Genomic DNA, 12,340 nt, shown 5'->3' with positions numbered 1-12,340 from the left:
TGCATGAGTAGAGCATGAATTTGGCATGGAGTATGCTATGCATGTGGACTCCTCCTAGTTCAGTTGCTCATGACCTCTAATGGGAAGAGAAACAAACTTGGTGTTTTGTCGACGCAGGTGCACTGACGTACATGCCTAACCAACTTTGTGTTGGTGCAAAGATGAAAAACTTTACATTCAGGTCGCTGCCGAGGCAGGTGTCTATGATGATCTGTAATGTTTAGTTCCTAAACAATACAATCTTTAAGAAATGATTTTGCTATTTTTTCCCATCAGTAACCTTTTTTGATTTGATGTTATTAGCTCTCTTGTGTTTTCTGACATCTGCTTGTGTCCTTGCCCAATTTTATGCTTTACAGGAAACTCAACTAATTTCTATTGGATTTTTTGCCATTTGGGCATATTTTGTCATTTTATCTGTGGCAGCAAAAGAGGAAGAAAACAGCACAAAGATGGACAGAAGTCATTGTAACTAATCCAGCTTCTGTTAAAACTTGCACTGCCTCTCCTTTGAGAGTTCCAGTGCTAATCATCATCTGTTCTCTATCGTGGGGTTTTCTATAATACCCATCATTGTAGTGTTTGAGCACCACACTGGTAAATTACAGCTGCATAGTGAGGTCCCCAAAAGACTGATACGGAGTGATTTGCTCTCTTCCTTTTGTAGGTTCTAGGGATATATAGGTTAAATGTATCTATTTTTGAAATGTAGAATAAATCCAGTCATGATGGAAAGGGTTTGTCAAAAAGAAGGCTCTTGCAGCATGCCCTGAAAAAGGTCAGACTTTGGGTTACTCTCCTTTCAAGTACACATACTGACTGTGGGTGAGAAGAGACAGGAAGCTGCAAAGTGCTTAAAGGTCTCTATACAACAGGTCAACAAAAACCAGAAGCTGTGTCTTAAGTATTGATCATCTGAGATCCTTGACTCGCTATGAGCTTTTTGATCTCTACTCTGTTGTGAACAGATGTCCTTGAGGGGGGAAGCTTGCAAGGTCTAGGTGAATTTGGCAGCATTTGAAGTTTAACCCTTCTGTATGTTCCTAAGTAAAGTGATAACAATGCAGCCCTGTCAAGAGAGGCATCCCATAGTGGCACAGTGAGCTTGAAATAAGGCATTTAACCAAAAGTGTTGGGAAAGAGACGGCAGAACGTTTTGGAGTTCCCTCTGGACTTTCGCAAGTATGTGTGGCCACTGCCAGTTATATTCTAATTTATGTAATTTAAACACTGCTGGTAAAAATTTCAAAAACACTTAGGTCCTATTTTAAAAAATGACTGAGGCATTTAGGAGTCTAGATCTCACTGAAAGTCTTTGGGACTCAAGTTTCTGACTGCCTGAGTCATTTTTGAAAATGAGACTTAGCTGTCTAAATCACTTAGGTGCGTCTGAAAATTTACTCTACATCTTTTTTTATTCTTCTTTCAGTCCTGCTGAAATTATAGTACGTGTGCTAAGAAGGACACTTAAAGCTGTCCTAATATGGTCCTGTCAGGAAAATAAACTTTAACCCCTCTATTGACTCGTCCCTTACACTCCCATTCCCGTTGTGTACTACATGATATACCCAAGCAGGTGGAACCCCAGTAACATCAAATCTGAAGCAAAAATTGGCAGTGATAACTCTGGCCGGGGAAATAGGGAGATATTTGGCAAGCTTAGTGAAAGAGACACAATCAATTGGCAATCAAGTCAGTTTAAAAAAAAAAAAAAAGTTGAGTAGTAACTCCTCACCTGCCCCTGAGCCGAGTCCCCTGCCATTTTATAGTTTAGTGTGTGTGTGTGTGTGTGTGGTGTTTTGAATCTCATTTTTCTATTTTTTTTAAAAGGATTTTTTTCTTCTGTCTTGCCGTGTGAAAGATCCACACAAACAAGGCAAACTAACTTGACAAAGGAGTGAAACTGGCCATAGGCAAAGTGTTGTCAAATGCACAAAGAAAAAGCTATATGCTTTTCCTCTAATCTTTCAGTTATAATAATCTTAGGTGTCACTTTCCACCTTTGCTAGACTCACATTCACAACACCACCCACAGTTTGTCTCCAAAAAGAAGAAGAGCCGGAGACTCTATGAAGTCCCGCTAAGGACTGTGCTGTTGCCTGTCTATTTTACACTGAAGCTGCTCAGATACTGTGGTGAATGTTGGCAGTACAAAACCCTAAGATCACAAAAGGAACAAATCACACTTCTGTCTGAATTTCTTTATCCACTATTAAGTTACCAGTGTCCTTTTTTAAATGAGTCACCTGCCTGAACCATGTACTGTTGCTAAGATGTGGATAAAGCATTAACAAAACCATTATCTGTCATTTGAGCCAGTGGAGGCAGCTGTAAGATGTAACTGACAAAATGTGTTCCCTTTCTCTACTGATAGCTCTAAAGCAGTGGTTCTCAACCTTTCCAGATGACTGTACCACTTTCAGGAGGCTGATTTGTCTTGTGTACCCCAAGTTTCACCTCACTTAAAAACTACGAGCTCACAAACTCAGAAATAAAATAACAAGTGTCACAGCCACACTGTTACTGAAAAATGCCTGACTTTCTCGTTTTTACCATATAATTAAATCATGACCCCCAGCTTGAGAAACACTGGTATAGAGCAATATACAGTCATTGTCTGCATGAAATTCTAGTTTGTACTGACTTCGCTAGTGCCTAGTGCAAATACCTAGATGAGCTGATGTACCCCTGGATGACCTCTGTGTACCTCCAGAGGTACGCAAACCCCTGGTTGAGAACCACTGCTCTAGAGTTCTGAGTAGCTGTGAAATATTCAAGATTCTTGTCAACTTATTTGCTGTGCTAACTCATCTCAACAAGGAAGTAAACCTCCTTCGTGAATAGGGGACTTGGTTCCTGAGAACATTGTGTGTGAAGTTCCAGTAGCAGCACAGTAGTTCTTATGTGGATGGTCTGTTTCAGTCCTGCTCAGAACTCCAGGGCAGTTGCAGGGAAACTGACCCGAAATGCATATGTTTTGGAAATATGTTTAAGAGCTTTGCTTTGCATAACAGTAACCTAAAGACAGTAGGCTTGTGGATAGGTATATATGTAGTTGCTTTTATTTCTCTTAAATGCTCCTCTCGAGCAGTATGACAAATTATTTTAAATGCTCAGTAAAATAAAAAGGAATTTGACACTGTCAGGTCTCTCCCTTTAATACAGCAAGTGGATGGTGCAAGTTCCAGTTCATCTTCCACTGTGGGTCCTGTGGCAAAGACATCAGGACAGCAACACCAAATTTGTATAAACCAGGGGCAGTCTGGTTCATCAGTAGCTAATAAAACTGCTACTTCTACTGTTGTAAGTGTTGCTTCCTTGATGACTACACCAACTCCTGTTTCTGGCAAAGCTGCTGTATCAGGTAATAAACCTTCCTTTCTGCCTTTTTGTTACTAAAATTTCAACTTGGACTATAACTCCTTCAGATACCTTGTACAGTAAACAGTAGAATTCAGAGCACTTGCATTTTTGAGCTCTTACCAGAAAATTAACTGTAGATTTAGCAATTTCCTCTAGTTTCTAAAATCTGTCTTAGTAAAATGACTTTTTGATTAACAGAAAGAAGGTTGCAAAAAGAACAATTTGAAATTTGACGTCTTAGGTCATTTGCATGTTGAGTGTTTCTGGTTAGAGTAATGACTTTAGTGGTTAGTGAGGAATCTCTGTTTGGATGCCAAGTTTACTTTCTTTTTACGAAGATGCATCCCATTTATCCAAGTACATGGTTGTATCAAAGGGAAAACACTGACAAGATTTGAACACTGATACTGCAGACATAGGACAGTTTGTAGCCAAACCATCAGTTCACTACCTTCGGCTTGTATTTCCTTGGTTTAGTAATTCAGTTAGTCCTAAATGCAAAACATTTCAGGAAACAATTTTTTTCTTATGCATCCCATCACATTTAAGGTAGTTTCATTTTATTTAAAAAAAAATTGTAAACTGACAGTTTTGTGCATTCTTAGTTGAACTCCGATTACCATCCAAATGCAGCTTGACGCTAATCCTAATTAAAAAGAAAACTGTCATCTAGTAAATAAGGAAGGAGTCGTTCACCATTTTCTAATGTTAAAAAAAAATGTGTTCTAAGCTAGAGAATTGCTTAAATAAACATGTATTGATATAGTGTATTCTCCTGGTTAGCAAACAGAAATATCAACTTTTTAATGTAAAAGCTATACTTAGTTACAAATCAACATATTTTAATGATTATACCAACCGAGAATGGACTTCTCTTCAGGAAAATTCAAATGAAGAACAAGAATCGAATTATTTAAATCGAGGTTTCCTGCTTGGTTACTTAAATCATGATTAAAATGATAATTTAAATCAGTCCCCCTTGTAAAAATGCTATATGCTTCTATTAGCTTTGCTTCTGAAGGCAGTTAGTATTTATTGTTAAGGGGCTTGGGGAGACCCAGGTTCACGTCCATTCACTACAAACTTCCTGCGTGATCCTGGGCAAGTCACATAGTCTCTCTGTGTCGTAGTTCCCCATCTGTATAATGGTGATAATAGCACAGCCCTGCCGCACAGGGATGTTTTGAGGAAGACTCTGATGTGCTCAGGTCTACTGTAATAGGAACTATATTGGTAGAATCTAGTTTACTTCATTTACAGGTTACATTTATCAGATCCCTAAGGATAAGTTCAGGAAACATGTAAGTCAAGACTGTTTTGTCTTATTCTGACAAGAGTCCTTTGTTTTGAGTATCTGGCCATGTTCTTTTAAAACTCTAAGTATTAACACAACATCTCAGTCTCTGTTTAAGATTACTGTATTCTTTCTAAATCTTACCTCACAAATATCAAAGCCCTGTGCAATATAGTTATATAATGTGTCAGAGTGTGTTGGCAGCCATCGAACTCAACAAAAAACTTGTTTAACAATTCAGTGTGAGCATGGGCTTGCTAAGAGGATAGCAAAGCTTAGCTTATATCACCTTATTTCGTGCAGAAAGGGAGAGAAATAGTAGGGGATAGATTGAATTAAGCATTATCTCATGTGTCTCTTTCCCCCTTCTTTTAGGATTGTTAAAGATTCACTCAAACCAGTCTAGTAGTCCCCAGCAGGCTGTGCTGACGGTACCTAGCCAGATCAAACAGCTCAGCGTAAATACAGCACCTGGAGGTGTTCAGACTATACTGATGCCTGTGAACAAAGGTAAATGCAGCGGCATTAGATGGTGTTTGACATAGCAAAGAACGCAGCCATTCCTGCCATACAACAACACAAGGTTTATAAATACCCAAGAAGAAAGCATGTAGTGGGTTTCAGTTGTTCCCAAGCTCTCATGTTGCACATACAATATGACTTGCTATCGAGGGTTAATAAAACTATCCGTCCAAAAAAAAGGGTGACGCACTAACTGGGAAGAGTATTTAGAAGTATGCAACAAATTTTTTTTTTCCTGTTGTCCTTCAGTGATACAGTCACTGTCTACCAGCAAAGTGTCTGCTGCGACTCCTGTAACTTCAGCCAGTACGGTTGTACCCATCTCCTCCACAGCATCTGTCACTAAAGGTAGAAAAATGAATTTATCACTTGTCAGTAGCACTCTCAAAGAACCCGATTGTGCATGAATGAACATGGCTGCCATATGGAAGTGTTCTGACCCCAATAATAGATCCCATTGTGTTTGGTTCTGTTTTCTACTGTGTCCATCAATTAAGTTGTTACAAGAATAGAATCTAGGGGCTGAAAAAGTGAACAAAGACGCTATGCCCACAGCATAGTCCATGGGACAGACATGTGCAGAAGAGCATAAAAAAACTTAAAGGAGGATACTTTGGAAGGTTCCCATAGGTAGTAAAACTTGCATGGTGCCAACCCACCACTGTGGAAACGTATGCAGTGCTACACTATTCATAGCAGTGTGTGTTAATCAAAGTATGAGCGCTGCCCTAAGAATGGTAATTCAGTGGTGGGATCATTGGGCAGTGCTTTGCCGCAGCACTAAATGTCAATGGCTGTGCGATCCCAGGCCTTGCAATTGACAGAAAGCCAAGGGACGCTTGCAAGCAGTTCAATTGAAAATGGATCATCCTCCACAAAACCCGCAAGCACCTGATGCTCCAGACATAAATATTTCTTACAAGAAGACAACTGAGTGTTTTTGGGTATGGAGTGAAGCTATTTCAGTGGTTCTCCCTCCACTGGATGAATGATGAATTGCCAGTAGGGCAGGGTTGGATTGTGCTGAAAGTGCAGAATACACACTCAAGGTGAGGTTGCATTGCCAGATGAGTGGGGAGAGCTCATCCACACACACACAGGTTGACTTTATTCCCTGTTCAGTACTGGTCTTTGGAATGTGGATGTGGGTATTTCAGGCACTTTTAATCATTCTTTCCCCCCTCCCTCCTGCTCCCAAATAGAGCCGGTCTGATCAAATGTATAGCACTAGTTTTACTGCACTCTGCTGGGTTTTATCAGTTTGCCCAGCTGACTATCAACAACTTTGTCATTTTAAAAATTTGTTCTGTGTTTCTCTGAAGTTAAGATGGAGCCTGACTCAGCGGGACAGAACTGCAACTCTCTGGTCTCCCAAGATGGTCAAGCAGCAGTAAAAACAGAAGAGAGCTCAGAACTCGGAAATTACGTTATCAAGTAATTGTTCTTTCTTGTCTAAAGAGCTATGTAGTTTAGTTTTTGGGCAGGTCGTTGGACAGTACACAACAATATCAGAACACTGGCTGAGGAATCGAGTGATTAAAATCTGACAGACACTGATACATTCTGTAGAATACTATAATCTAGGTAGTCTGTTGGTTGACATTCATTTTCAGACCTCAGTTACATCCATATCTCCAGGATGTAGTATTAAAATACTGATTTTGTGAATGGGCTTGTACTCATAACAGCTAAAGAGGAAGTTGTTTAATGGTGCTTAATCATTTTGGGGATTTGCTAAACATTTGAATCTTATATCATCTATTCACTCATAATTCCCACTGCAGTTGTGTGTTCTGATCAATGCTGGGCTATGGTCCTTGGAATTAAGCTGAAAATAATTGGGGAAGGGATAATTTGATCCTCCCTCAACTTTTTTCTTTTGTGAACTCTGTGCATGTGTTACCTCTCTGTATGTTTGTCTGGTTGTGAATGTTATTACTCACATATCGCTGTAATTGTCAAGAGATCTTTCCACATTCTAACTTGGGAGCGGGCCTGAGGATGTGGTACCTGATCCCTTGTGTCTTAACAGCATTTATACTTCTAAAATTGTGGAAGAATCTGAGCACTTCTTTGTGATGCCATCACGAGTGCTTTTTGGAGGTTCTTCACCCAGAGCTTTACCAGCAAAAGAACTTTCCGTAGAAATCACTGAATGTAGGAGATATCTCCTCTGCTTACAATTCTGTCAATAGCTTACATTTTCCTGTTACCATTTTTTAAAATGTTATAGTACACTCTTACTCTGGTGGAGACTTCCATAGGGATACCTATATATAAATCAATCAGAAGCCAATATGCTCTTTGAATTTCACCAGTTGGTCTTAAATAACTTCAGGGAAATACTAGGGAAAGGTGTTTGGGGTTTTGGGGGGCTTTTTGTTTTTAATTTTACTGGTTAAGTTTGTACCCCACATCCTAGTGTTGATCATCATGTGCCTGATGTCCCTTGTCTTTCATTGTAATAAAGCAGTGTAGAAGAGGGATATGAGGACCAGCAGCATTGAGGAGTTTTATAAAGTATAAATCTTGCAATACTGTTAGCACATTCCTGCTGTGAGAACTTACAGAAATAGCATCTTGCCATCAGACATATTTGAAGCAATGGTGTCATACAGCTCCTGTACTGTTAGTAGACATTGCTTAGGCATTACTGCAAGGCCAGTTCCTGAGATTCCATCCTGGCAGGATGCAAACCAAAAAGACACAATGACCTGTTTGAGTCCTGATCCTGGTGGGTGGAACTTTATGCCCACATTGAGACCCCATTTGTTGATTTCAGTGGGACTTTTTTTGAAATTGATAAGGATGCTAGAATCCTGTAGATCTGATATATCTCTTCTAAAAGGTAATTACTCTTCATTGTGATCTTTCTTTGCAGCATAGAACATTTGGAGAATGTCCAGCAACTTTTAACAGCTATAGTGAAGAAAGTTCCATTAATTGCTGAGAAAAGTAAGATCTGTGTGAAAACAATCAGCTTGTTGTTCTGATAGCACCAAAGATATACATGGCACTCTGCAGCTGGGAAAATTACACAAAACAGAATGAAGTGAAACCCATGTCCCAGAAAGCTTCCTTTCGGGTTTTGTTGGTAGCAAAATACTTAGGAATCTAAATCAGCCATGTCCTACCAACAAGATGGGCTGCTGTTGGCAGTTACTGAGGGCTAGTCTGAACTACAGCTGTAAGTCGACTTAAGTTACGCTACTCCAGTTTCGTAAATTATGTGACTGAAGTAAACGTAACTTAGGTCGACTTACTGCGGTGTCAACACCATGTTGTGTCGATGGGAGATGCGCTCTCCCTGACTTCCCTTACGCTTCTTGGGGAGTTGAAGTACAGGAGTCAATGGGAGAGCACTCTGTCCTCAACTTAGTGGGTCTTCACCTGCCCCACTAAATCGACAACATTGCATCGATCGCAGCACTGCCAATCAAGCCGTAAGTATAGACAAGCCCTAACATTCATTGTCTTGCATGTATGAGAGAGAGAGAGTAGTTCACACTAGAATATTGGTACTTATCTAACCATTGATGGCAGCTTTTAGGCAACCATCAGTCCATTTTCATCTGTCATTGATCAGGAAAAGATCCTTTTTAATTGCACACCCACACACCACCCATATATGTGGTTGGGAAACATACTGCTACTGATGTTTCCCTAGTAACGATTATACTTCAGTGAGGAGAAGCTGCTGGAGACTGGTTAGGACAGACTGAATAAAATCAGTAACATGAGCAAAATGGAGGTAGTGAGTTGTGCAGTAAAGCTTTCAGTGCTTCTTATTTTAGGAGTGCTATATAACACTCACAGATCTGCTGATTGGGCGTTAATACCCTTCTCCTAAATTTGTGCCAGTGAAAACTACTTGAGATGTCCGTTGCTTTGTTTCATTTTCTATTTAATGTTTATATTTCTAATTGTTAGCCAAATAAGTGTTTTCAGAAGGAAATTACTGATACTTTTGACAATAGCAAAGCACTACTGAATTTCTTCAGTCATGTTTTGTCTTTTGGGAATTTAAAACATGGTAGTTAGGCTGACACATGTGATACCTTGACAAAGAGAGAGAGTGATTGTACAAATAAAAACGTATGTGCTGTGCACAGGAAATGCACCCACTCTTTGTAAGAGAATAGAATTCTTTGTGCTGTGGGGACTGCACACAGAGAGCCCATTTTTCCCATTCTCCCCACCAAGCACAGTGTATCCGACAAAAACCTATTTGAAGTTTTCAAAAATTGCCAGCAGCAAAGATTTTATAGTTATTAAAATTTAACTCCAGTTTTTTTTGGCTGTGCGCTCTTTAGGTGAAGATGTCAGTTCTTTCCGTGCCAGTTCAGTGGAACAGTACTACAGCTGGAATATTGGAAAACGAAGGGCAGCTGAGGTAATCCGCTCTTTACATGTTTGAGCAGTGGTGATTAAAACTGGGGAAACTTGTGCATGGTGAAACCTGGAGCCACTCCAAAGTTCTCAGCTATGACAAAAAGCACTCTGATATACAGAAAATGGAGGCATGTTTCACAGTAATATGCACTGGCTTCTTTCCATGTAGTACCCCAATTTACTGTTGCAGAATAAATTAAATTTAAATAACCTCAACGTTCAATTTTCAGTTCTTTCAACTTAAAATCTTTTTGGAATATTTTTAAATTGCTGGGCTGTACAGTGTTTGCATAGCCTCCTTCTTACACTTTTTTCCATATGCCATCATTGTGTGGCATAATATTGTCTCTAATTTCCCCCAATATATATTCACTATGTTCCCTATCCCCGCATTTGCCTTTCTATTATAATTGCTCTGTGTCGTGTTCACTCTTTTTGTGGAAGGACTGAGTGAGATCTGGCCTCAGGCAGAGCCATTATTGAACTAGATTCTTATTTCATTGTGGAGAAATATTTTGTATAATTGTTTTGGAGCTATTTTTATGGTGTTGCAGTTGCATTTCCCTATTGTTTACATAATTTTTCTTTCTTGTTGCTATGTGAAGGACCTGTATAGGAAACGCTGAGGCTGACTAGATACAGTTCAGTTCTGGTGCACAAAATTAAACAAGCTGCAAAACAATAGAGATACATATTTCCCTCTAATAGCTTTCAGTTACTGTAATCATAGGTGTTGCTTATAACAATAGAAGGCTGAAGTTCAGACAGAAGTGTGTGGTTATGTTGACTATGTACCTAACTTATCCTCTGTGAAGTAGGGATCTTTCAGTTTGACACAGATGATGGAAACAGAAGCAGAGCTCAAATTACCTGTCCGAGGCTACAGAATGACTCAGAATCAGGACCACCAATCCATGCTCATTCTTCCAGGTCGTGCTGCTTTCTGAGGAAGTACCTGGTGTAGTGCAGTCTCCATGTTCTTAGGACCCTGCATTACTGCACTTGGCCATGTTCTGATCTCCCAGAACTCAAACATAAAACACCTCAGCTAAACAAAGCTCTCACTTTGATTTCCCACAGTGGCAACGAGCAATGACTGTGAGAAAAATCCTACAAGAAATCATAGAGAAGCATCCCAGATTTCACAACATCAGCCCCCTGAAAACCAAGCATGTGGTACATTGGTGTCGATGCCATGGCTACACTCCGCCTGACCCTGAAGCCCTGAGGAACGAGGAAGATTCAATAGAAGATGTCCTGACTCAAATAGACAGCGAGCCAGGTGAGCATTTAAGGGAGGCCAGTTCCAGTGCCCCCTACCCCTAAAATATGTTGCCTGTTAAACAGCCCCGTCTGTATCCCACTTTATTCTCCAGTACATTCTTGAAGCTATTTTCACTCTGTTGGAATTGCAGAAATTAGAGATCAGAAAGGCCTAATAGTACATCTGCCCCTTCCTCCTACCAACCAAATTGTTCCTTACCGTTTATTTTCAGTGCTTTGTGCAGCCTAGTTGTTGACATTACAATAGCATGGAGAGGCCCCAACCAATGTCAGGATTCCATTGAACTAGACCCTGTACCAGCACAGAGTGAAAGACAGTCCCTACCCCCAAGGAATTTATAGTCTAAGACAAAGTCGGGGAATGCTGGGGCTTCCATCGCTGCATTGTGGATAGTACTCCACAGCTTGAACATATTTCACTGTCAGGAATCTTCTCCCTACCACTAAGTAAAATTTCCTTTTTCTGAATTTCATACCACTCTTTCCCGTGCTGCTCCTTTGTAACATTTTAAAATAATCCTTCCCCTAAAGCTGATTACTCCCCATTCTGATCTTAAGATTTTATTGATCTGTGAAAAGACTGATCCTGGGTTGCGCCCCTGGCAGTGCATTGTGCTGGATCGGATATGCCTGGCTAAGTGCAGCTGACACCCCTGGCCTCATTGATGATCAGGCATGTTACAGAAGTGATGTGCTTGTGGAATAAAGGGAGTAGAGACTGAAGGGTCTTCAGATTGATCTTTGCTTTCCGATCACTTCCTGTTGGCCAGCATGATTCTGGGGCAGTAGTCTGAGGACGTTAGACCTTACTGGTTCTGCCTTCCAGAATGGAGCATGCTTTTCCAGCATGGAGTGAGTGAGACACAGTTACAGTGGGCCAGGGAAGAAGAAGCTGTCCAAAAATCAGTGAAACAATAGTCCATTATTTGACATTAAGAGCAAGGACACAACCAATGGTGGCAAGACAAATAGTGAAATTGAGTGTTAATAAATCTTTATACTCTTCTCCCTCAACAGACTGCAAGCGCCACATATCAGAGCCAACTCTCTTGGTTTAAAGAAACTCCCTGGAGGGTTTTAATTTGCCTAATTAGACTCTCTGTCTTTGAAAGGAGATTTGTTCAGAGCATGGGAGGCTGTTCTGCTGCTGGAAAATAAACTCAGGGTGAGAGTATAAAACTGGCCTAACTCAGGAGAGGCCTCAGGGAGAGGAACTGCTTACACTACACAGAAATCAGCCTTCCACCTCTCTGCCACCAGGCTGTCCATAACCACAGGACCGCCCCCTAGTGGGACTTAACTGCTTGGATTTTACACCACAAATGCCACTTGTGAAGATAAAATACCAGCTGTCAGGCCTGGTCTACACTACGCGTTTAAATCGATTTAAAGAGCGTTAAATCGATTTAACGCTGTACCTGTCCACACTACAATGCTCTTTATATCGATATAAAGGGCTCTTTAAATCGATTTCTGTACTCCACC

The 12,340-nt window shown here is 40.4% G+C and overlaps 1 protein-coding gene across 4 annotated transcripts in view; it reads left to right on the top strand.

Annotated features, from left to right (window-relative positions):
• The window catches only part of YEATS2 (YEATS domain containing 2), a 71,547-nt gene that overhangs the window by 46,463 nt on the left and 12,744 nt on the right, over positions 1-12,340 (top strand). For all 4 annotated transcript variants that reach the window (XM_032764810.2, XM_032764808.2, XM_032764812.2 and 1 more), the window contains 7 exons: positions 3,166-3,364; positions 5,033-5,167; positions 5,429-5,527; positions 6,502-6,613; positions 8,061-8,134; positions 9,493-9,572; positions 10,652-10,853. In XM_032764810.2, the coding sequence (XP_032620701.1) occupies positions 3,166-3,364; positions 5,033-5,167; positions 5,429-5,527; positions 6,502-6,613; positions 8,061-8,134; positions 9,493-9,572; positions 10,652-10,853 (901 nt within the window). The remainder of the gene's footprint in view (positions 1-3,165; positions 3,365-5,032; positions 5,168-5,428; positions 5,528-6,501; positions 6,614-8,060; positions 8,135-9,492; positions 9,573-10,651; positions 10,854-12,340) is intronic.

This window comes from Chelonoidis abingdonii, chromosome 8 (assembly GCF_003597395.2).
Source record: "Chelonoidis abingdonii isolate Lonesome George chromosome 8, CheloAbing_2.0, whole genome shotgun sequence".
NCBI lineage: Eukaryota > Metazoa > Chordata > Testudines > Testudinidae > Chelonoidis > Chelonoidis abingdonii.
Note: the sequence above shows the minus strand (reverse complement) of the source record. Positions and strands in the feature narration are given on the sequence as shown.